This window comes from Gambusia affinis, linkage group LG06 (assembly GCF_019740435.1).
Source record: "Gambusia affinis linkage group LG06, SWU_Gaff_1.0, whole genome shotgun sequence".
Taxonomy (NCBI): Eukaryota; Metazoa; Chordata; class Actinopteri; order Cyprinodontiformes; family Poeciliidae; genus Gambusia; species Gambusia affinis.
Genome location: NC_057873.1, coordinates 21,019,672 through 21,045,811, shown reverse-complemented (window position 1 = coordinate 21,045,811; position 26,140 = coordinate 21,019,672). Strand labels below are relative to the sequence as shown.

Sequence of the window (26,140 nt, the reverse complement as noted above, 5' to 3'; positions counted from 1 at the left end):
CGAGAAAACAGGAAGATTGAGTTATGAATAGGAAGAGATTCATAAGTGAATGGACAGAATAATAGATGGACTGATGGAATAATACATGGATTGGAACATGAATACCAGGATTTTAAGGTAAATGACAGATCATGTATGTAATTAATAAATGAATGAGTAACTGGATAGATGCATTAAGATTTAGGTGGACTGAATGAGTGATAGTGGGCAGATCAATAGATGGGTGACGTAAACAGGAACCTTAATCGGAGCAGGATCAGTCCTTCAACCTACTGATTAACCAAGACAAACACAAACATGAAAGAAAGACACCCGATTCTGTTCAATAAACCTTTTTAATCTCAACAGCAAGTTAGCTTATGTGTGGTCAACATCAATGAAGGTAAATATAAAACTGGATTTCTATTGATTGACTTTTGTTTTTAAATCAGCAGGAGGTGAAATTATGAAACCTGGAAACACATCCACTAGAATCTTCATGACTTTAGTCTTCAACTAGAGAAATATTGCTATAATACTTTTAAATGGCATACACAGATTGACCAGCTAGAAACAAAAATAAAGACAACAGAGAAAGAAAATAAAAGAAGCTCCAAAACTCCACATGGTGGGTTGTACAGGGAAACTTCTGAGGGACTTTGGTACCTTTGGGAAACCTGGCTCTACTTATGTTCAGGAAGAAAGAAAAAAAAAATCAAATCAGATCATAAAAACAGAGAGAAAGTAATAGTAATAGTAAACAACACAGGAGTCAAACCAGGAATAATCATTCATATTTAGATTGAAAAGAAGTAAAAAGGCACACTGAACACTATTCAACACAACTCCCCTGGGCGAGGATTCACTACAGCCACACAAACAACACTCATCATAATAAACTGGAAAGTGTTGCTTTTTCTCAGATTCAGATCGGCAGTCACATAAAGTGTCACGCTCAGTCTGGTCTTTACTCGAAAGAAAATGGGTTTTGTGTCCATTATTGTTGGGGAAGAAAGAGGAGAAAGGCGTTTCCCTCCCGACCGCAGGACGCTTCGTCCGCGAGGAAGCCGCAAACCTTCCCGACCTTTTTCCTCCTCCATCTCTTCTTCCCTGTAGTGAAAGTGCTCCAGTGTTCAACCTCCCGAGATCCTCCGGTCTGACCATTGACAAAGGCAACTCCCCTCCCTCTCCTATGCCAAGCCTCAAATATTTTTGCTTCAGTCCTTATTTCTATCTAATGGACATTTAAACCCACAAACTGGATGTGAGCTTTTTTTCCCCCCCGTCAAACTACGGCTGGATTACAACGAGAGCAACATGCCGAGTTTGTGAATTGAAGGGTGGAACTGTTAATGCGACTACGAGGTGACTATTGCAACAGGTCTGCAATTCATTCTGGTCAACTGAGGCTGTTGAAGGTATTAACAACCAAGTAAGTGACCAAATAAGACCAAAGAGCTACTGTTCAGTCAACCTTACAAAAGGTTTCAAATCACAATCCAACAGCAGATTTTCAACACAAAGAAGCACACAGTTGTCAAATGTTCCAGGTTTCTTGTCCCTGCAGCCCCACAGCATGATGTTGCCACCACCTTTTGTAATCAGCCCCCTTTACTCTGATGCCTTGATAGGAAACTATTAGTCTCTTCAAATCTGGTCGGCCATTTTTAAAAATCTTTTTAGTCAATAAAATAAGACGTACAACCTGAAAAATCCAACATTGTCTTAAAAAGCCTAGGTAGAACCACTGGTGGCAGTATCATGCTGTGAGGATGTTGCTCTGTTAGCTGGGACAAGAAAGCTGGCCAGTTGTTGGGAAATGGATAACGCTATGATGAAATGGTTCAGATCAAGGCTTGACTATGCGTTTAAAAACCACTTCTCGGTTTCCTTCCACTTCACAGTTACGTGCCACTTTTCTTGGTCGATAAATCCTAATTTAAAAAACAAAAACAAAACGTTGGTCAAACAAACGAGCTAAGAAATACTTGGATCATTGGGTTGATTTACTCAAACTTTCCACACATGACAATAACCAAGGTCGGACCACGTTTTGTTGACGGTTCAACTGTCAGTTTCAACTCCAGGTCAGACAAATCTGGGCGAACACCTTGGTCTGCTGCTGGATCCGACTCCGAACCTTCCTACAGTTTAACCACAAACCACCACAAGCCACACGGTCTGGCAGATGGTCGCAGTACCATAATCTCATCTCAACTGCTGTCGTGACGACTGATCATCTGAGAGTTATATCTAGCAGATTGAACACAGTAGGAGTGCCGTTAAAGTAAAAAAAACAAACAAAAAAAACCAAACAAACAAAAAAAAACTTGAGATAGGGAGAGGAAACAATCGAGATCCCCTGTTAGCTGAAGGATGCTGGGGTTTATCTCGGGGCAGCCACGACATCAAAGGGGACAATAAACTCAGAAAATCTTTAAGGGGGTTATTTATTAAAAAAAACAAACAAACATAACAACAACAACAACAACAAAAAAACAGCAGAGGCTTGACTGGAGCAGAGGAAGTAAACCAGAAATAATCTCTAAAACAAGGACTGTGCAAAAGGTTTAAGAAATCTAAAAACACTGTTTCTGATTTGATTAAAACTCCGTTTACAGAATACCTTAAAAAGATAACTGTTGATGTTTGCAGGGCAAATACAGTGTTTATTCCATTTTTCACAGAGATTTTGATTAAATTAATACTCTAAATGATTATTATTGGGAAAAACTAAACAGTTTCTCTGACTTTGCCACAGTCAGAGAAACTGAAAGGTTTTCCAGCACGATCAGAGGCGAGATTATCTCCCGCTTACATCATCCGCTCCAGTGACATCACCGCTGACCTGGAGGTGGCTGGGAACCAATCAGAGGCTTCCGTTCGCGACCCCCGCCCCTGAACATTCAGGATTAATATTGCTTCAGTATTGCCACAGAAACGTAAGTTCAACTCCAACCTTCCACTTTCCGTGTTGAATCGACATCAGCCCTCATTTACCAGGCGAAGGCATGAGCCACGCCTCCACTGAACTGGTAATCACGGTAATGGGTGAACTGGAACTGGGACAGCAATCAGTAGTGTTGGAAATAGCTTGAGATCAGTAGTTAGAATTTCTGAATCAAACGTCACAAAAAAAAAGAAAAAAAAAAGAGATGTCCTTAATGGTTAAGAAACGTAACACCATAGCAGGTATTTGTTACATTTTTGTGTATCAAAGTGATAGTGTTAAAACCTGTTTATGACCACTATAATATAACTGCACAAAACACCAGCTTGAATCACTTGAATTTGCCTTAATATTTGTGGTACCGTGATAAATGAGGGCCATCTTTTCCTGCTCACTTGGTTTGCCCCCTGACCCCATCTTTACCAAACAAATTGAATAAAAATCCACAGAAGTCTCATTCAGACCTTTTTGTCGTCAACGGTAACTTGAAGTACAAAAAGCACGACCAGCATTTGTGCTTTTGGTTGCCGTTCAGTTTTAAGTCCCTAAATTAGTTTGCTCTCAAATCATTTCTAGACGAAATGCTGCGGCATCCCCCTCCGCCGGTCTCATTAAAAGGCTCGGCGCGCGTGGCGTCGGCACGGCGACAGGCCTCCTTGCTGCCTTGCGAGGGCAGATGAGAACTACAACAGGGGGTGCAGAAGGAGAAAGGGAGGTAGGTTGAGGGAGGATTTTGGTACAAATGTTGAGGCTTCTTACAACTAAGAAATGAAGTTTCTATTAGTTGCACAAAAGTGAACACTTCCTTCCCTGCTGCTACGCTTATGACCTCCGCTTACATCTCCATTCTCCCTGCTCTTAATGCTGCGCTGCTGTTTGACACCGCTCTCTAAGAACAACAATAAACTCCTCGGCTGGGTTCAGTTGACCAGTACGAAGCCCTGCTGGGAGTCCACGGTCTCCATCATCTCGCTGTCCAGCAGAGAAGCGGGCAGCTCGTTCATCCCCAGGCTGTCCGACTGGGCCGCCACGCCCAGAACCCCGGGCGCAGCCCTGGCCTCCGCCTCTCCTAAAGCAGGATGCAGCAGCAAGGGGGGGTTCATGGACAGCTCGTACTGATCTGGTGGAAGAGCCTCTGGAGGGGGCCCGAGGACGGGCTGCTCGCAGCCAGGAGGGAAGCTGAAGCCCAGGCCGCAGCTGGAAGCATCTTGAGGCAGCTGGTGGTGGAGCTGGGGGTGGAGGTGGGCTCCAGGAGGCAGATGTTGGGTGTAGTGGTGATGGCTCATGTAGGGGTCGTAAACCACACCTTCCCCCGGCTCCAGTAAGGGGCTCAGGCTGAGGGCGTGGCCAAAAGTGGCGGCGGCCTGAGCGCTGCCTTGCTGCTGCGGCTGTTGGCCACCCGCTGGCATGGCGGGGGCCTGCGGGGGGCCCGGAGGCGCTGTGGGGTCCATAGCGGGGCCCACCGGAGGGTAGGAGCCTTCAGCTATCTGCATCTGGTTGAAGTACGTCTGCAGGCCCATTCCTTGCGACTGCTGCTGCAGGTACATCCTCTTCTGGTTCAGTCTGGAAGGAGGCATTAAATTAACACAAAAACATTTAAAATAAAAAAACCAATCAGATAATATAGGAAAAGGGGAACTAAATGTTTAAATCACTAAACTGCTGCATGTGTGTTTTTACAAAAAAAAAAAAAAAAATGAATCTAACGTAAAGAAGGATGGAGAGCTGTAGCTACAGAGTTGGGAACGCCTTTATATGAACGAAACAGTTCATAGAAATGTGTTAAAAATGTTCATGGGGCTGAAACAAAGCAGCCTACTTAAAGCGACTCTGCTCATTAGAATCACATGAGAGGCAAAGAAAAAAAAATGCTCGGCATGAAATCAGCACAGCTGAACAAAATGGAGCATCAGTCCATTCACCAGGCTGGGTCACTGTGGCTGCTTGGCTTCTTGCAGAAAACGACGTGCTAAAGCATTTCTACACGTTTTCACAATTCTGACAGATCTGTTTCCCTAGATACTGTAATTCCGGATGATTTTCAAGTCTTGCACCAGATTTGACGTCCACTTTGACTGGACCATAATGATTCAAGTATTTTAAAGAATCTGCCAGGATTTCTCCACATCTCTGTTAAAGAATGTCTTTTCCCACAGCATTAACCTTCAATCACCATGTTTGACCTTGGGTATGATGATGTGTTCAGGGTGATATGCAGAGTTAGTTTTCCATCACACAAAACACTAGCTTTTTCTAAGACAACTTAATTCTTGTCTGTCTTGCAGATCCGTGGAGGGCAAAGCTAACATTTGTACTAGCAGCAGATTTCGTGTGGTCATAATGAGACAATTAGTGAAAGGATTTAAGGATTTGAATACTTTTGCGAGGTTCTGTGAACAGAAATCACTGGGGATTCAGAAAAGAAGAAGAGAGCTCAGAAGAGACTTTTTTTTGTTTTTACCTGTGCTCCTGCAGCTGCTGCTCTAAACTTCGAGGAGTCTCCTTACAGAAAATCTGACAGCTAGCAGGACTGTTTGCCAAGATGTTGGCCTTCAGGGCAAAAAAGAAAAAAGAATTGAAACGTGATGCTAATCTTCAGTTGTTTTATGTAGTTTCTTACATTTGCGAATGACATCAACAACTACTCAGTACAGCAGGGTAATGCTACAGCTGGGCGTCAAGTATAAACATATGTGAGCTTGTAAAACCGGTCAGTGAGTAATGGTGACTGTACCTGCAGCCTGTGTGTGAGGTACTGTGTTTCCAAACTCTGTCTGCGGGACAGGAGAGGCGGCTGGGCTTCACCTGGGTATAAAGCCAGGCCCTCCTGCTGCTTGCAGGCCTCGCCCTTTAATTAAAAACATAAAGCATTGGAAACAAAAATCCCCACAGATCCTCCCTGCCCTCCTCCGTCAAATAATAAAAGCGGTGTCAGGGTCTGGACGCTTCATGTAGCTTCTGTGAGTTAGCTTTGCTTTGTCCTGCACAGATGCCTGCGTGGCGACTCATCGGCCTGATGGCTTTCCCTAAATGGTGTGTACCAGAGGGATTTCACATTAGGTAAATGGAATGAAAGCTAATTAAAAGGATGATGGGGCTTCAAGGGTCATAACTAACAAAGAGAAGCTTTATTGCATAATGAAAATGGACAAAAAAAATAAACAAACAAGAAAGAAAAAACAAAACAAGAAGATCTTGTTTGTGCTCATTTGGGGTTTTGTTTAGAAGATAGCAACAGTTCCGTTTCTCGGACGGTTCCTGTTTTGTTGTGTGTGTGTATAAGTGTGTTTGCCTGGGTTTTTTTTTTTTTTTGTGTGTGAGTGTGATTGTAGTTCTTGTCATTTCTATGGGCGAGTCCGACGCATTTCAACAATGGCTGCATTCATTTTGGCCGGGGCTTGGAGCTCCAGGGGGACGGGAGACAGTAAACAAGCTGGAGTTGGCTGCCTCTCCCGGGGTTACACAACAGCCTGGCTGTTTGTGTGCGATTATTATTTTATGTACAATATTAAATCAGGAGGGATGCAGGGGTGAATCTGAGAACTGGTTATTGGGGAATAAAATAAAGACCCAGAACCAACCTCCAGCAGGTTGTGCAAATGATGCTGTGGTCCCAGGAGGCCGGAGACGGCCCCGTCTCCAGAGCCCATCTGCTCCACCAGCATCTGGACTTTGTTCAGCTCTAAGATGCCTTTGGTCCTCGCCAGGTTTTGGAGGTGCTGCCGGAACGCCACCAGACCTGGAAGCAGAAACCAAATAGAACTGATTAAAACAATGACAATTTTCAACAAGAAAACCTCCCTTCAGAAATACCCACAAGCATTTTTACAACCCCGAGTCAAATCTTAGCTCCAAAGACTGACATAAATATTGTTTCATTAGATGCATGAACTCAAATGATCTACTGTTTATCCAGAGGATTATTATTAGCTTCTTAATCATCTATTAGTTTCCTAATTTGTGCTCATTTGGGGTTTTAAAATGCAAAATCAGTTATAAAATGCCTCAAAAAAAACAAACAGTAAAGTGTAAAAGTTTACTCCATTTAGCTCCATAGTAATTCAATTCAGTAAGTGAAACTCACATTATAGATTTGTTACAGACAAATATATGCCAACCATGGGATTCTGTTCACTTTATCGACGGACAATACGCAACAAAAAAAAAAAAAGGATTCTGCAAAATTTCAGAATAAAGAGGTTCGACCTGTAAGGGTTTGCAATAATGACTGCTTAAAAGGTAGAAAATAAAATGTCTGAGTAGATTTTGAAATGCCCCATACTCATCGGATGCAGAGTTAATTGGGAAAGACAAATAAGTCTCTGTTACATTGAAGCATAAAAATATGGTTAGAAACTATCCACAGCCTCTGGCCAAAAAAATCCAAATCAAACACACCTTTCAAAACGGCAGAATGTGGCTTACATACTGGCTTAATTTCACCACTGATTACAAGATGAATAAACCTGAGTCTAAATCAAGTCTAGAGTCTTTGTTTCTATAAACTCAACTGTGACTTGAATCTCCAGCTCTGGCTCAATCCTTTTACAGAAACAGGCCTAATCCTCCCTGACGTCAGACTGTTGAGGCTTTGTCGATCTTACTGACACTGGATGGACGTCAGCTGTGTGTGTGTATATATTCTTCAAGTCTCAAAGTTAAGATGAAGGAACTTTGATCCTTCATCGTATGTGTGTGTATATATATATATATATATATATATATATATATATATATATATATACACACACATACGAGACGGCGTGTGTGCGTGTGTGTTTGCGTTAAACAGCAAACAGCTCTGATAAGTTCCATCCAGTGGTGACGAGCCTGGGCTGTGAACGATGGGACCTGACTCACTGAGATGGTGGGAGTTATTTAAAACCGGAGTCAGCAGTCTGACGCAAAAGAATCCGCAGCATCAACACCCTCCAAAGAAGATTATGGAAAATAAATTAATAACTGCAAACACCAACTGGGAGTGCACACTGCAGCCTGTCAGAGCTAAGCCAGGGAAGATCCATATTTTTAACTCAGCGTAAAACCGGATCCACTTGGCCTTAATACAGGTGTGATTTACAACCAGCAGGCACATTATTAAGTAAGAAAAACAAAAACAAAAAACAACTATAAAAACCAAAAGGTAGATGGAGGTTGTTCAGCAACCCCCCTCCTTGTGTTTTGGCTTCTATTTCCCTCTGATGTGCAGAAGAAAGAAATCTAGAGACTGCAGCTTTTGGAAAGAGAGGGGATAAGCAACACAGAGACAGAAAGTGAGTTAAAAGAAGAGTGGAGGCTTTGGGAGGGGTTGAGGGAGAGAAAGAGAGAGAAATATGTGGGCTGAAACCTTCAAATGTGCATCTGATTCACAAGGTGAATCATCGCCGCTGTCGTCGTCAAGAGAAACCGAGAGGATGAGAGACGGGAAGAGGGAGCAGGGAAAAAAAGGCATGTGAAAGAGGAGGGGAGTGTCACTCTGACGGTCTAACTATATAAACACATATCCGGGATTTTAAACACATAAAACACACGTGTGTGTCTGAAAGTGTGAAGGGTTAAGGGAAGAGCTGTAGGAGTGTCTTTATTAGGATCAAAGTTCCTTCATCTTAACTTTGAGACTTGAAGAATCAAAGTAAACTTATTTGCACTTCACATTGTTCTCCAACAGACAGATTCAGCTCTAGTTCATGTTGAGATGCTTTAAAACTGTAGGAAGCTACAGTCACATTTTCCCCCGTTACCATCACAAACTTCAGCGCATCGTTTTGGGATTTTAGGTGACAGACCAACACAAAGTCGGGTGTGTATTCAATCCCGAGTCAGTACTTTGTACAATCAGTCTTTGCTGCTACAGCTGCAGGTCTTTTGGGGTCGTTTGTTGGTATAAAAATCAAATGAAATACATCAACGTGTGATGCCCGACATGAGAAAATGTGAAAAGTTGCAATACTTTCACAAGGCACTGTGAGCTAGCAGAGAAAATCTCAGTTTCAATTAGATTTAAATCAATCTGGATAGTAGAAAATAGAGAGGACCTTCCAATTAGTGTTAGCTACCTTGTTTTACCTTACAAATTAATACACAAGTAATGGAAAAATGATCTTTTCTGCAGCTCAGAGAATAAATTGAGGTAAAACCAGCTCCCTTAACTTTAATTAGCTGCCTTTAAATCTGGAGTTCACTCTGTACTTGCTTCATTACGATGAAGCAGGTCTGGTTTGTTTAAATAAAGTTCCTTGACTGTTTGCTCAATGCCTTCGGCACAATGTAATTAGACAAGCCTTTCTCTATTGAATTTGATTCGTTTGTATAACTGCAAGGAATGTTTTGCATTAGTATGGGATAAAAGGAGGTGGTTCTAACTTTCATATCTCAAAAGTGTTGAAAAGGGAGGTGCAAATTTCTTTATTCTTAAGACACCTCCATTTTACTATCTTATAAACCTTTAGACTGTTTTCAATGTTTGCATGTGATTATTAAACAATTAAACACCCTCTCAAGATAAAGATTTTTAAAGCAATATAAATATTATTTAGATATGGACTGCAGAATTGGTAAATCAGTGAAGGGTTTCAGACTCGTTTGGGTCATTTGTAAACCTGCTCACAACCAGAGGACTTAATCCAACCAATTGATTCAGGTGTGCAGGACCAGAGAAGAACTAAAAAAGCAAGACAGCAACCCTAGAGGATGGATATAACACTTCTGTCTTAAATGAAGGCCTACTTTTAAATCTCAAAAACAATTTGAGGAAATAACTGAACCCTGTTGGCTCTGACCTTGCGTGAGGGAGGTATCGGATGCGCGGCGTCCTTCTCTGAAGCTGATCGGGGAGCGGTTGTGCGTCTCCCTGTGCTGGGACGTCAGGGCAGCCATTGCTGGGTTCGGGGGTCTCGCCATCATGAACGGTGCAGGGCTGCAGCCGGCGGCGGAGCTGCTGGCCGGCATCACTTCGCTGAGGGACGGGGAGTCCTCCAGCAGGCCAAGGTCACTGTGCACTGAGCCCATGTCGTAGCCAATGTCTGAGTCGACGCTTCCCATGGATGGGTTGTGCCCCAGACTGAACAATTTACCTGAGAAGATCCCAGTGAGATCAGGGATCCTGATGGACACTTTGTTTCTGTGATTAGATGTGAACGTGACGTCAAACCTTGATTTGAAGGTCCTGGCTGGTTGGTGACCTCAGACAGGGTGTGCCGCCGCTGGCCGAATCGGGCCGTCTGATAGGCTGACAGCAGGTGGGCGGGATCGTCCTCTGCATCCGGCTCCTCAGTCTCAATGCCCTCATCAATCGATGTCTCCATCATGTTGCTGGGTGATGAGGTAGAGGACTTGCGGAGGACAGTGGTAGGAGGGAGGGGATCTAGGAGACAGCCGTTCACCTAAGATGGAGAAAGAGAGACGGAAGAATGACTGCACGGCTAAAACTGTAGGTCATAAAATACGGGAACAAAAAAATAAAGGGATAGAACGAGACTTGAATAACATCCGGCAAAAGTCTTAATACTTCTTGATCTTTTTCACATTTTATCAAAGGTTTTATTCTAGTGCTGCTGTGTTTAACTCCATCCATTTCCCATACATGTTGTAGGGTGGGGATGGTGTGTTATGAACACATATCAATTTATATTGATAAACATTCTAGTTTGCTCTCAACAGACCAAAGCACCTGATGTAAGCTACATGCAGCACTTCCTACACAAAAAACTAATTTAACAAAGCAAGTCCCATAATTTCAAGAACTTTAACATATAAATTATAAGAACTTATGCTTCAATTAAACAGATCAATATTATTCCCATTGGCTCAATCTAAGCATTGCGTGTTAAGGTCATGACCTTCCTGCTCAAATTAAATGTTTAAACCCAATTTAAATTTGAACCCAGATGCTTACATACATCTAGTAAGACAACAAATAATTTTATTTTTCTCAGTCTGAAGTTAAATTTGATCAAACTTCTCTTGCTTTAGGTCAGTTAAAAAATATCCAAATTATATCTATTCCCTAAATGCCAGAAAACTTACACATTTTTTAAAGATTCTTTTTGTAACGTTTGCTCAAGTGTAAATAATTCAAACATCAGATGAGGTTTACTGCAAAACGGCACAGCAGAATTGGTAAATCTGCTCAATAAATCTTCCAAGGTTTGGAAGAATTTTCCAAACCTTGAGAACATCTAATTGAAATATTTTGATATTATATTTTGAACTATTTTCAAGGATTTCAAGAACCCATTTGATCCCTGCAAATTGACAACCAGGTCTTAGTAGTTGTTCACATGATGTACTGAAATATGCTCCACAAGATCTTTTTAGATTTGCATCTGCAAAAAAAAAAAAAAATAAAAATTATAATAATAAAACAAGTATCCTTTTTATTGCGTAGAGTTGATGAATCAGAAAATACATTGAGCTTTGTGGTTGTTAATGTGATAAAATCTGAAACAGTTCAAGGGTTATGAGTAATTTTGCAAGCCAGTATGCAGTCACACACACAGATCATCTATTGACTGCTGCAGTAACAACAAAGCCTGGTGTTGATCTAGAAAGAGCAGCTTTGCCCAGATGCACATCTGCTTTCTTTAGTGTGCAGAGATAGGAATGCTGTTATCTAACAGACTCGCATCAAATAAAAAACACATTGAGAGCTGAGACACAAAGAAGCGGTAGGTCAAGGAGATACGGAGGTGAAACGATCGAAAGGAGTGGAGAAGGAGGAAACTGAATGAAAAGTGAGGGGGCAGTTAAAAAAAAGAAACAGGAGGAGGAAGATTGCCCAATGGCGAGGAAGAAAAAAATTATTTGTTGGCTGAGGGGTGGAAAGTCTGAGCGGAGAGATCGCGGAGGGTAGCGCAGCGGCTTCCTGTCGGTGTGTGTTCACTCGGCTACGCATTAGGTCTCATCATCATCACAGGACCGCTTACATAACCAGACTCCATTCACGCAGATAACATGCCCCCTTACTTACCGCTTAGTTCTGCTTACCAAACACACACACACAGGCGGACCGACTTACAAGTCATTCTTTATTGAAGCTGTGAAAAGGGGGGTAAGATGGAAAAGAAAGCTTGAGCATTCAATGCAAGCCTGACGGTGTGTGAAACCGTCGCGACAGATGAACAGTGCCTATGGTCTGTAACAGGAGGTCAGGGAAACAGCAGGCCTGGAGGTAAAGGTCGCTGGTTGGCATTGATGAAAAGGAGAGCACAGTGTGTGTGGAGCCATGCAGGACAGGCAGCTGTCCTGTCTGATGTGAATGTGGCTGAGTGCTTACATAAGAGGACATGTCAGCTGCACTCAGGCAAGTCGACACTTCAAACCTCAAAGGAGTCTGGTGCACACACACACACACACGCACACACACACACACACGCACACCCACACACACACACACACACACATATGCCCACCCACCCCCACGCACACACACACACACACGCAAGTCTCATTCATCCCAAGTGAACACAGCTATCAAAGTAAGTTACAAGCTGATAATGACTATTCTAACTAATACTTAAAAACAAGTGTGAATTAGATGCGACATGGAGGCAGAGACACAAACAAAAACACATCCTCATACACCCCCTTGGACCTACTTTGGGCGTGCTGATGTCCTCCACCATGAAATTCTGCTCCAGAGGAGATGCAGTCTGGGGGAAGTTGCAGACGTCAGAGGTGGATTGGGGAACGGTGGGGGGACGCAACAAGCGTACACCCTGCAGGGGCAGCCCCACCTGTGCTGAACCGCTTGTGGACTGTGAGGTGGAAGAGATGCAAAGACAGAAAGATGAGTCAGTAATGTTTTTAACAATTTTTATGACAACACTAAGGTATACCAGGAACTGTTGCTGAAAAACAGGAGAGATATAGTAATATAGGAATCACACATCCTTTAATAAAAGTTAGTCTAAGAACAGATATAAGGGTGATCAGATAATTAAAGCAGATTTTGACTTAATGAAGGTTACCTGTGGTGTACCACAAGGTTCTGTGCTGAACCCTAAACTTTTTATATCGATCGAAAATGGAAATTTATCAAACAATCGGCCACAGATTGGACTTTTTTCCCCATTCATTAATTAACACCAAGCACCACCAAAATCCAGCTAAAAACTAAAACATCACAACATAAAACAATATATGGAATTATAATTCCCTCATTTTCCATGGGACTTAGAGCTACAACCTCAACCAAACAACCTGTATCACCTTTTTCTCTCTTCTTTATGGTATTCATAAATACAAAAAACCCAAAATCAGCAGGTCAGATGACAAAGAAAACTGGAAAAAGCATGTACCAGTAAAAGCCTGGTCAGTAAAAAATATATTTGTAATGGATCAGTGTAAAGTTCATTTTATTTGATGATGATGCAACTCAAACCTAATTAAGCAAAGGTTTAATTTAAAAGCAGAAGAAAGAGACATGATAGATTTAAAGAAAGGCTTTGATATAAATAAATTAAATTAACACTAATTTAGAGAATAATGTTGCTTTTAGTAATGGACAATTTAAATAAATCATTAGCCTTGTGGTAAATGTAGATGAAACTTTAAGAGAAACCAAATTTGTGACCATAAACAATTTTGAGAGCCTCGTATTACTGTTCCAAATGGTAAAATGTCCAAAACCAAGGCAATGCTGTATATAAATCATCACACATGCTATAATTCTCCTCAGCAGTTCTGAACATAATTTATAGCCAGGAAGTATAGGGTAATGCACACAAAACCATTGCAGTAGATTTAATGTTAAAGGTTCATACAAAGAAGAACTGCATCCTAAATGGTGAGGCAAATTAAAGACAAGTTTCCCTGGGATGTGAGAAGTGTTCACAGACAGGAAAATAATGAATAATGTAATCGAGGGTAACGCATTAAGATCAAGGCTGAGAGAGAGCACAGAAGAGACGGATAAATAAATTATTAGGCCGCCTCTGTCCATTTGTTCCAGGGTGCAGGTGTGAATAACGCAGCTTTGATCAGAGAGGCAGGGATACTAATCAGCACGCATTATTCACATGCTCTGAAGCTCTGCTGTTACCTTGATGACGGTTTGTTCAGCGATGGTGCTGGGGCGCCGCTGGCGAGCGTCGAGCCTCTGTTCAACAGGGAAGCTGCAGCGATGTGCCTTGAGCCGCTCCACCAGTAGGTAGTAAATAGCAGCAAAGTGGTTGTAGCTTTTGTTCTGCAGAGACTGGAGGATGACAGACAGGATAAGTGCTGGAGTCTGCATCTGAAGTTCATTCAAGTTCACCCTCCTGTTTTTTTTTTTTTTTTAAGATGACTTAAGTGTGACAGCTTCTAACATCTGATGAGATTATTCTTTAATCATCCCCGTGTGAAACTGGGTTATTGCAGAAGATGGAGAGCAGAGGGAAGATAAAAATACAGCCCGCAGACTGTGTGTTAAAGGAGCATGATGAAAAACCCAGAGTATGCATAAATTACAGTCTGGATAGAACAAACTGAGAACAGCATACAGGTTCAGATAATCCTGACAGATTAGACAGTCAGTTGCTTAGTGCAGAATAATTCAGACTGTAATTCAGCGATTTTTACACCATTCTTCCTATTTTTATATTATTAAATTTTCCCTTATGCTTGTGCATTTCTCCTACTATGTAGAAATCTCACCATAACACTACCTTCTCCATGCTTAAAAACATATTTGGCATGCATTGGATCATAAATTGTCTCTTTCTTTCATTTTGTCAAGTTAAAAATAATTTTGGTTTAGAGACAAAATCTTCCACAAACTGTGCAAATATTAACAAATCACATACAAATGCCAATTATGTCAACATTATTTGCTGGAACAAAAATGTAATAAACTGTTATTGTGACAAAAAAAATGCCTACACACCAGGGAGAATGAGCAGATCTAACAGTTTTTTTAAATTGTAGCAGTTAAAATGGGTGTTTATGTAAAAAAAAAAAAAAAAAAAAAAGGTAGGTTCTTAAAATGATCACTGGTTGCTGCTCCAAAGGTTCTGAAAGCTGTGTTTTGAATCTGAATCATAGAGCTCACTCCTGAGCTGACGTAAGGCTGCTTTAATAACAATATATAAAACCCCCATTATAATCACAACTATTTTTGGTCAATACTGAAAACATGGTTCAGTCATTGGACATGTTTACACACTGAATTTCGACTATGCAGGTTCAGTCAGTGTTTTTGTGTCGTTGTTTTACATCTATCTTCTGAGCTAAAGCATCCATCCTGGCTGAGCAAAAGGTCGATGTCTTGCAAAAATGAACAACACTGTTGATCAGTTCACTTATAATAATTATACAATCCTGGCCCCCATTACTCGCATAAACACAGATTTATGACAGTTGTAAAAAAAAATACACTGATAACATTAGGAATCTTTTCTTCAATCTTACAGAAAAAATGAGAAACGGAACAGAATCAGGTAAAATTTTCATCTTTTACAAAATGCAACGTTGTTGGAAATAAAGTTATTGTGCTGCATTAACACATGCAGAACGACGTCACGCCTGGCCCTTACCTCTATGGTCTTATGTTGATCGATGCCGAGGCTGTGCATGAGGCGGAGGACCTGCTCGCTGTACTCTCCGATGCCGGCCTCGCCCTCTGCAGACAGCGGCTGCTGGTACAGAACCGGCCTCTGTACAGGAACATCCAGAGTCATCCACTTGTGCTCCTTGATCTGGGCCAAAGACAGACGCTTGGACGGGTCCAGTACCAGCATCCTGCGGATCAGGTGCTCACAGTCTAAAAGGAGGGGATGGAGGAATTATAAAGAGCACAAAAAGTTTTACTGTATTTTAAGACCACTGTGTTGTCAAATGAAAGAACCATTTTTACAAGTCAGAATAAACAGGAATAACTGCCACAAGCAGCCCTGATGTAGTGAGGTGAAAATGACGGTTCAAGAAAAATCGGCTATATTCTTTTCTTAGTTGCCCTCAAGATTTTCCACTTTCCTTCCCTCCTAATGAGAGCTCCTCACCTCCAGTTGGTGGCTTGATGAGTTTGACGTCAGACACAGCTGGACTGTTAACAGGATTACGGTTCCCTTGGCTGCACCCTACATTCCTGCCTGCCACTCAGCATCTTTCCAACATTTACTTCCACCATTCTTTCCTTGAATCAGAACCGGCAGACTCATAAGTGAAATCGCTGCAATCATTCTTCCGCTGCCAAGTCTTATTTGCATCAGTTGGAATATATATTTTTTTTCTTGCAATGCACCTGAAAACCTCACAACAATTTAAGATTATTGGATTTGTCATTTCTTAAAACACTTTTAACTAAGATTATGCTTTTCAAGACATTAATATGTAGAATTTATTCTGAAGCATTATTTTACACACGTGAATGCAAAATTTTCAACATAGAATTTCTTGAACACCTTTCATTTTTAATCATCCGAATGTCCAATATAACAAGATGAGGCTGGAGTTTGCATCTTACTGAGGGGTTTCTAGGCATCTGGACCAATTTAGAGGAGCTAAATTGGTCCAGATGTTAAAATTAAGATAGCAAATTAAAAATTAAAAACACTTTCTCTCTTCTGTGCTATAGCTCCTCCACCTCACCAGAACCAGCCGTGAATGCTTAGGGCAATTAGCATGGCTAACAATGAACAGTTTTTCCTCTAACAGTAATTTATTTCTCTTAGCGAAGCTGCAGCACATACACGAGGGTGATTGACAGTACTAAAATCCTCATTCTGGCTCTGATTGGTTGTTTCTGACTGAACGGTGTATTTCTGCAGCTGGCAATAGGACCACGTTATCTGTCTCATATTTAACAGTCATTTTAAAAAAATGGGTATAATCATATTTTTATAAATATAAATACCTACTGCAGCTTTAAATACTGCAGCATCAATTCTTTCCTTATATACAACTCAGTGCACTAACTTCTAACATAGTCTTCATCCAAATATTTTTTACAGTGGCTACTCACTGATACACACCAGATGATAAAACTGGCGACTGTCAGCAGGAAGGCCAGAATAAAATTATTTTCAAGCTATTCTCATGTTTTATATTATCATGTTTAAGTAGAAACTGAGTTTGACTATATTCTGTATTGTCAGGTTAAAGGTCACAAATTGACTTTATAATTCCTTATATAAGTGCATCTTCTTTGAAACTGTTACACCGTTAGATTGTCAAACATTTAACTAGATGCAGATTTAGACGTGCGGTTTATGACCCTTGTATAAAGTTATATAGAGGAAAATAAGCAGTTCCATGGCCAAGTTTTTTATTTTTGTTCAGTTTACATTCCAGGAAGTGACTGATTGCTGAGAGATGTGCTAAAAGTAAAATAAAATATTATTTAAATATACAACTAGTGTAAAAAAAAAAAGCATTGCATAATTAGAAACGCATTCATTATTTGTCCTGGAAAATATGCAGAAAAGCTGCTTTACATAGCGAACTTCAGGCCAATTTCCAAATTGACAGTATTCCCTAAATTCAGACTTTTCAAGACTATTTTTGGTTGCAATTTCAAGATATTTAACCCATGCAACCTTTATTTGGATCATTTGTTTTAGTAAGGATCAGGCCAGAAATCCCATCTTCCCTTAAGAACACATTAGAAAGCCCAAGGACCTGCTGGCCCACATTAACTCCCTGTTGCAGATTCTCCTCATTCAACCTGCTGATCTACTAAAGTCTCCATTCAACACATGTTTTCCACCTCGGTAGTTCAGCCAAGTTAAATTTATCCTCCCACTTGACACATAAACAGTGTGACCTTCACTCCGGTTTTAAATTAAACTCCCGCCTTTCAGAAGATTATCGATTGCAACCTGCTTTAAATCAAATTCACAGCGTTATATTTGTTTGACCCAGAAAGCACCTGACTTTGCTGCAGCCATGTTTGAGGTGACAGTTAATACCAGAGCTTCTGCTTCACCCAAAGGCAGGTAAAACTGTAAACTTGTTGCCACTGAAAAACCACGGGGCTGCATGACTGATTGACTGATGCGTCATTCTCAGATGGAACATCGCACCATCATGACCTAACCACAAAGCCATCCAATTTAACACTTGAATGCCCGAGTGGGACAGAGCTGCAGTGAGGGGAGACGAGGGGGAGGAAAAACCAACATGTTGTTCAGATAAAAGCTTCAGATGTTTCCAGGATTCCCAGTTCTTCACATTCATTTTATAGCTTAAACTACTGAAGCTCTTTGTACAGTTAGGGCAAACACATATGTATAGTGGAAGAAAGGAATGAAGGAACAAAGAAGAAGTAAAATAGGAAGAAATGATTTAAGGATGGAAAGGAAATGATGAATGAAATACAAGGAGGGAAAAAGGAAAGACAGAAGCGAGGACGGAATAAAAAAAGTCCTTGAGTAGGAAAGAACTCAAGGACAAAATGATGTATACCAGGAAGGGGGAAAAAAGAGAGAAGAAAGAACACAACATTTACATAATGAAAAAGGAGCTCAAGTCTGGAAATACAAATGTTTCTCCATACTCTCATTTTATTTTTCCATACTTTTCCTCGCCTGGAAAGGATTGCAATTAAATTCCAGACTGTGTAGGAATCCTGCTAATAGTACTGGTAATGGTTGTGTTTAAAACACGTTAGTGATCTTTAACTAACATATTAATGCTAAGTGCTCAAAGGTCCTGTTCAGTAAGGAGACGTGTGGTTGAAGAGTCCTCTGTATTTGCAGAGCCCTGGTGTGTTCTGTATGGGGGTTTACAGCACCGAGCTGTACCGCACACCATGGCGTTAGTCAGAGACAGCAAAACAAGATGGACTGTTTCTCGATGAAGTAATCAGCACACGCTGTTCCCCTCTGTTAGGGGAACGGGGGGGTTGGACTGAGGGTAAGAAGGCGGGTTTGAGTTTCAATTTGGCCCATGAGGTGAGATTTTCACTCCTACATTCCCTCCATGTCTTGAAAGAAGCAGAACAGAAAGAAAAAGTCCCTACTGGAGACGCCAGCCGCTCAGATCAGATACAAGGGAACTCGGACGGACAGGAAGATGTCTCACTGGACGGGAGGGTGACTCAAACCAACACGCGAAGTCTCCTGTGAGTTGCTGGAGGGCTTCGCTGGCTCTTCCCCACGTTACATAAACAGCTCCGGCTCTGGACTTAATCTGCAGCCAGCGAGCTAGCACAGCCGTTAACAGCAGGGCTGTTCTGAGACAGCCTGACTTACTGCAAGGCCGGCACGCACACATAACCCTCAACACTCCCCGACTGCCCAATACTGAATCCCCTTCAAATTAATAGAACAAAACATCCTCCTGACTACTGTAGCTGAAAGATGGAAATATTCCTCGACTTCAAGCTGCATTTCCAAACTCTACCACGGACATATTCTCCTGCCTCAAAGAATATGTCAGCTGTTGCTTCTCACCTTCAGTCATGAAGTAGGGGATTCGAAACCTTCCTTCGAGGACTCTCTGTCGCAGCACAGGCAGAGTGGGCCCATCAAATGGCAATGCACCACAAACCAGCACATACAGCACCACCCCCATGCTCTGCCAAGCAAGACGGAACAAGGTGAGTTTAGGAACAATCAGGAAAACAACTTTTAATCTACGTACATTTATTAAAGAGGGGTGAGAAATCCTTTATTAACAAATGTTTTTGAGAAAACCAGTGACAGACCAACAATGTTGCTGGTAATACTTTGTTAGTTATGGGGAGTGACATCATTGTGGAAAGTGACTGGGTTCAGTGAATCATTGCTGTCTTGATTTGTTCACTTGCTTAGGATCATTATCCCTGTAAAAAAAACTAATAAAGACATATTTTCAGGTTCCTTGTGCAGGCCATCAGGTTTTTACATTAAAAAAAGCTTGTAATGTTTACAGTCTAATAAAAGTTTGAAGGATTTTTTAAAGATTAACAGGCCCGCAGCATTACAGAGCCACCACTTCACTTAACAGAGGGCTTTGAGATACTTTTCCCCAATATTCATCTTCCGTTTTTAACCAAAACCAATCTAGAATGTGTGTTGCTGAAGAACTCAAGTCCCATCCGACTAAAGCAAAAGCAGAGAGCAGCAAAGTCTGGATGTTTACATTTGTGATGGTAGGTCAGAAAATGACCATTTCTGCTTCCTAAATAACTGGTTGCCATGTATATAGATGGAACAACCTTCTCACTGTGCAAGGTGACGAGATGAACGCGAGTCCTCGTTCAACCTTGATTGTCACAATTCTAGTTATTTAAAATTTTACTTAGTACTCAGAGGGTAGGTAAGGTAAAACTTGGGCAAGTAACCTTTCACTAATTTATCACTGACCATCTGGCTTATTTGAAAATGGATGTTCTCTTGTGTTTTTCATTTTAAAAACGTGGGCCTCTATCACGTCATTTTAAAAATGATGTTAAGCAGAAAATCGTTACTTAACCGTATGGTCCTCGACCTTACAGACAATTAACTAATCATCAGTTAGCTCAGATCTGTTTATGCAAGACTTTTTGACCTTTCAATGATTGTGCCACAAAGATTTTTGTTAATGATCATTTTGAAAGATGGGATTTTTTTTTCTTCACAAAATGAATAAATTTAACAGTACAGACTGGGCTTTATTTTCGTAGGATGAATTTATCTAAATTATTTTAACACATCTTTAATATAACCGACACGGTAAAATAAAACACAAAACAAAACAAACAAAAAAAAACCATTGAAAACATTCCATACATGAATTCTTTAAGTCAGCTTAAATTTTAGATGTCCCCGTAATAAATTAAAGAATTAGAGAGCAAAGTGACACCACCATCTTCGGTTATGCAATCTGTCATCTTACCCAGATGTCCAGCTGCGGTCCCTCGTACTGTTGTCCCTCGAAGACTTCTGGGGCAGCATAAGGCGGGCTGCCGCACCATGTGGCCAGAGGCTCCCCGGGCTGGAAGAAGTTCGCAAACCCAAAATCTAAAAAGGGTCAAAGAGCAAAATTAAGAAGATTAGAGATCATTTCCAAACACCCGCATTTAGTCGATACGGCAACAAATAAAGTGCAAAACATTTTTTCCTGCGAAAAATTGTAAGAAAATGAAGCACCCTGAACATCTATTGCAAAAAAACAACAACATGCAGAACAAAGTTGCTTAAACATCAAGTATCTGTGAGGAGGTTTTGCGTAATGCAGTTTGCAATCCACATTTTTGCACATTGAGGAAATGGGCCTTTGTATGAGGCAACCTCCCCTTGAGACTGACATTAGGTCACTCATGTGGGCTTCTATTGGTTGAGTGCAGAATTAATCAAACTTTGATTTTCATCTAAAGAGGAGAGAGGCGTTGGGAACTATTACAAACATACTATTAAAGTCATGTCTGTCTTTTAATAAAATCAAGTCAAACTATACAAATCCCTCTGCACAGACCTTGGAATGGGAAATCATTCAAGCAAAGCATTTGTCATCTTTTTGTCAGATTTTCCTCTTTTGTATTTTTCTCTTATTTATGCAAATTAGATATTCTATAGACCGGTTCTCATTAATAGTATAATTAATCCCTTTTAACAGACACAGCTAGTTGTATTTTATGATTTATGACACCTAGCAGAAAAAAAGAGAGACAAAAACCCCTTGCTTAGCAATCCATTATCAATGGAAGCTGTCAGGGGACCAGACATGTGCACTTTAGTTTCCAGCCCCTCTGTTTTTTCCATAATCTTCACCAGTTACATAAACAGAAAAATGCACTGAAAAACAAATAAATAACAGATAAAAAAAAAAACAAATCTGCCTTACATAATGGGGTTAGAGGTGGTGTGGGTTCATGCTCAATATGCAATGTTATAGAGTCTGAGACAGCATGTTTAATCTAACGTGGGGGTCTATAGATATAAAACTCATCCCCAAAGCCATTTACTGTGTCTTTCATAATCTCTTCCTCTTCTGAGTTCAAACAAACAAAAAAATTGATTTTTTTTTTAAGTTTGAAAGGGGATGATAGCAATAAATCCGGATTGCAAACCTTTTCTTTCCTGGAAAAGATGCAGAAGGTTCAAGAACAAATACATGTAAGAATCCGATTTGAGAGATTATCAAACTGCTGCAGATGAGAGTCAAATCAGAGCATTTAGCAATTGCAATGCAGGTGGCACCAGGTGCGACATGAAGGGGAAAGTAGTGCGACATGTTGGGTTTACTACAGATATGCTGACAGTTGGATGCTGCTGCAGAGGTGAGCTGGGAGATGAAGGCAGAGCGGAGAGCTGCAGCTGGTTTATCGTCAGAAGCTGTGACCCATTTCATGGAGCTGAATACTGAGCAGACGAGTTGACGTCAAACACTCGCTGCAGGCTACCAACAGCAGTCTCAGCTCTACGGGAAGGGTGGGTGGTAGTTGGGGCGGGTGGAGGAGAGGAGGGATGTCTTGGTGTTGAACACAGCAGCATTTGCATAATATCAGACAGGTTGCACTGGAAATATAGTTCACCTTACGTCATGCTGCTGTTACAGGCCAGATTACTGAAGTTGCAGATTTAATTACAGCGGTAATAGAGTTTGGACGGCAGTGGACCGTTGTCACTACATTAACAACAGGTTGTCCTTTTTCTCCTCACATTGTTGAAATACCTATAACTTTCGCCACTTCCTCTCCCGACTCATCCTACACATTCCTCGTTTCAAACCGCAATGCTTCTCCCTAGACGCACATTAGCAGGTTTAATGTTTCTGACATGGACATAAAACCATCTACTGTAGCAGTGGGGTTTTATAATCAGTATGCATCCAGCACCACATGATGCTGGATGCATACTGCATCATCTGCACAAAACAGATGAAAAGCAAGAAACAGCACTTTGGAAAAATAAAACAAAATTTTTTCCTGTTTGCTAGATGAATTTGAAGAATTCTTCTTCATTTTTGGTAACCATGTTTGTGTAAAAGATTAAAGCCTATGTATGGGTCAAGACTGGGCTCCCTGACTAACGGCAAGTTTTGTGTGCAGATAATTAACATTTACTTTTAGCACTTTATACTTTTGGAGCAGTCTTTGAAACACAGGACAGCTGACAGGTTGTCTTTGGATGGTGGGTTTTCACTTATTTTAGGCAAACCAAGAAGCTCCTATAAGGCTATTTTTCAATGCCAGTTTTTTTCCCAATAGTGACATTTTTCTCTCAAAAAGACTAAAGCATGGAGAAAATACTACAAAATCAAAACAAGTGGAACCTTTTTGACACCAAAAAAATGTAAATACTTCAAAATCCAAACAACCCAAAAGCCAAATAAATTTGACCCATGTTATAAAAAAAGATATTGCTAAACATGAAGAAGAAATGCTATTGAGCCATTTCTTTCCTACATTTAAGAAAAAATAATCAGCAAATAAAAGTTGGCAAATTTGATTAATAAAAACTGAAAACTATAACTGACTATTAGGTATAAGTCTTACTTTACTAATCTCAATTAACTTTAACTTTAACATGATTAATTTCTTTTTTCCCCACCACTGCAGTAAAAAATACAAAAACACAGACGAATTAGTTTTGTTGACGTGAACTGGTGAATGTTTGCAGTGTCCACATCTCCTAACTGGCCATGAAAAATACCTCGAGGGTTTAGGGCTCTGTCAACAACATTCATGTACGGATGGTTTCAAATTAGAAGAATTAAATGAGATTTAATATGGCTATAAAGGCCAGCATGTGGCAGAGTGTTAATGTGGTGTTATTTTTTATTCATCATGTGAATCTAAGAAATTACAAGCTGAAGGACACAACCATTTTGTTATTCCTAAGGGATGAATACTAGATAGTTGCAAATTAGATAATTAAAAAAACACCATAAAATGATAATGATTTATTAAACAGCTGTTTCTTCTTATCCTGCCACTCTTTACTTATTAATCATTTCTCCACTTCTTTTTCCATCGCCTTCAATCTGTCAACTTGACCCAAAAGGGGATGTTTGAAGTGAAAACATCAAGGGCACTCCCTGCTGCTACTGTTGCGCTCTCCTCTGCAGCTGCCATGACTATGACCTTTCCTGACTGACCACCAGTTAAGCTTCATACAGATGGACCAGAGGTGGCCTTTAGAAAGCTCGGAGGCTTGGCAGGGCTGCAGAGCATGAAACCCAGAAGCACTGGCGCTTTGTCTAGGCTCAGAGCTCAAGACAAGACTTATTCAAAATTGTACTGGGTTCAAATAATGAAAGCCAGAACTAAAAGGAAGTAACTCGGAGGATAAAAGTGTGCAGCAACCCCAGTAATACACAGAACGAATCCGACACGTCGACTGTACGAACCACCAACCTAACTTGTGATCGAAGGTTTCAGGGTTAACAAAAAGCACCGAATGTACAATCTTCTGTTGTCCAGACATGCTTTGTCTCATTATGACTCAGGTAATGTTCTGTTCACTGTTTTTCTGCTTCAAATTTAATCTGCCGTGCAGAAAAGACGAGCTGTGAGCTAGGCATGTTTGGGAAAATTATTACTGTGGTAAATTACGTATTCAGCTTTTCATCCTCAAGAAAACATTAAAAAAAAAAATAATTGAAAAAAATAAATAAAGACTGAATCAAATTACGTTGCTGAAATGCTCATCAGTAAAGCTTGCTATTCCAATTAGAAGAACTAAAAGGCACTGAGGTCAGACATGTACATAGGGTGACTATCAAAGCAAATTTCTTTTTCACTCTGTTATTAGTCCCAGTTGTTGTTTTCCTTCAGGAAAAGACACAACTTGGCTGAAATCATTCAAGAACAAAAGTCATTTTCTCTGAGCTACATGAAGTTACACAGAGAGTCTGATGTTCTCTGACATCTATATTTTTACCCACTTTTATGGGGATGGTTCTCTACGTTGGATTATAATTTCTTAGCAAATATAAGAAATTATAATCCAACTCTTTCTCCAAAGTGGTCAACTAGTCAATCAAATGTTTGAAAAGTGGATCCGTTTCTCAGAAATGTGAATTTTTAATACATAAGTGTTATTTTATGTTTATGTTATAATACAATCAGAGGTGGAAAAACATGTCATAATGTTAGGCAATGTTGTGAGAACAATTATGACTTGTGATAAAAAAAAAAATTAAAAAAAAAAATAAAACAGCTGAACAGTATTAATGTCTTTCTGCTTTGGGTTAATGGAAAACATAGCTCCCAGATAATGAGTGGTCTAGCTAGTTACCACAGTTATAAAATGCATTATTTTATTTTTTTTTATCTCAACAATGTTTTATTGAAATCAGGCTTTCTGGCATCTAAAACAATTTTACACTACTTTAAGCAACAACTCTTGTCATTTCATATGCATAAAAAGGATGAATGCATGGGAAACGTTAGCTAACAGTGATTACAGTTCTATTTGAAATGCATATTGCATACATTAATGCACACACACACGCACATGCATGCATATATCTATATTACACTCTTTTAAACTGTGATTTTAAAGTACCTGCAATCTTGATGTTCATGTGGCCGTCCAGCAGCAGGTTCTCTGCCTTCAGGTCTCTGTGGACGATGTTTCGGTTGTGACAGTACTCGACCGCAGACAGAATCTGCCAGAACTTTCTCCTTGCCTCCAGCTCGCTGAGACGGCCGTGCTTTGCCAGGTAGTCTGCAGCCAGAGGAACAGACATTGGAAAAAAAATTTGACGTGTCATGATAGAACCCCTTGCAGATGGTACTTTGCACCAGTTGCATAACAGTCTCCACTAGGCCTTTCAAATACAGAATAAAGCACAACTCCAAAGCCAAAAAAAACACCTTAAAGTATTTTTTTTTATTCTGCTTTATCATTAAAGTTATTACGAGGATAGTTTACTGTGACGGTAATACGAGGCTGTGTGATTTGTTTTTATGGTTTAGAACTCCTGCTCTAATTGTGTGTTGGGTGCATGTTTGAGTAGGCAGAGTCTGCCAAGTTTACACATGCACACGGCTAATCTAAGTATGAACAAATATTTTTGTCCTGGGAGTAATAAAGTCATTTGATTTATTTATCTACTGAACACAGAGCAGCAGAAATCTAGTTTGCAGCTGATTAGAAAACCACACGCAGTCGATTCTGTTCCCGTGGGGTCGGAGAAGAAAATTTTTACCATTTTCTTTTTCCAAGAGGCCATATCCCTGACCTCAATCTCTCACCACTTGTATTTTTTTTGTTATGTTGTTTTTTGGGGGTTTTTTTTAAACAAATGAGAACTAACAGACTGTTTAATGGGATGCACGGATCTCAACAACTCTGTGAACTTTGACAAGTGTGGTGTTTGTTG

General features: G+C 40.5%; 1 protein-coding gene across 4 annotated transcripts in view; it reads right to left on the bottom strand.

Annotated features, from left to right (window-relative positions):
* Positions 1-316: 316 nt before the first annotated feature.
* sik2b (salt-inducible kinase 2b) overlaps positions 317-26,140 on the bottom strand; it is a 49,972-nt gene continuing 24,148 nt past the window's right edge. For 3 of the 4 annotated variants that reach the window (XM_044120615.1, XM_044120617.1, XM_044120619.1), the window contains 12 exons: positions 25,321-25,482; positions 20,705-20,829; positions 19,300-19,423; positions 15,442-15,668; positions 13,971-14,123; positions 12,526-12,684; positions 10,080-10,311; positions 9,709-10,002; positions 6,511-6,668; positions 5,664-5,777; positions 5,391-5,482; positions 317-4,492 (listed from right to left, as the gene is read on the bottom strand). In XM_044120615.1, coding sequence (XP_043976550.1) covers positions 3,850-4,492; positions 5,391-5,482; positions 5,664-5,777; positions 6,511-6,668; positions 9,709-10,002; positions 10,080-10,311; positions 12,526-12,684; positions 13,971-14,123; positions 15,442-15,668; positions 19,300-19,423; positions 20,705-20,829; positions 25,321-25,482 — 2,483 coding nt within the window. In that variant the 3' untranslated portion in view covers positions 317-3,849. The remainder of the gene's footprint in view (positions 4,493-5,390; positions 5,483-5,663; positions 5,778-6,510; positions 6,669-9,708; positions 10,003-10,079; positions 10,312-12,525; positions 12,685-13,970; positions 14,124-15,441; positions 15,669-19,299; positions 19,424-20,704; positions 20,830-25,320; positions 25,483-26,140) is intronic. The other variant, XM_044120616.1, reaches the window with a different exon arrangement.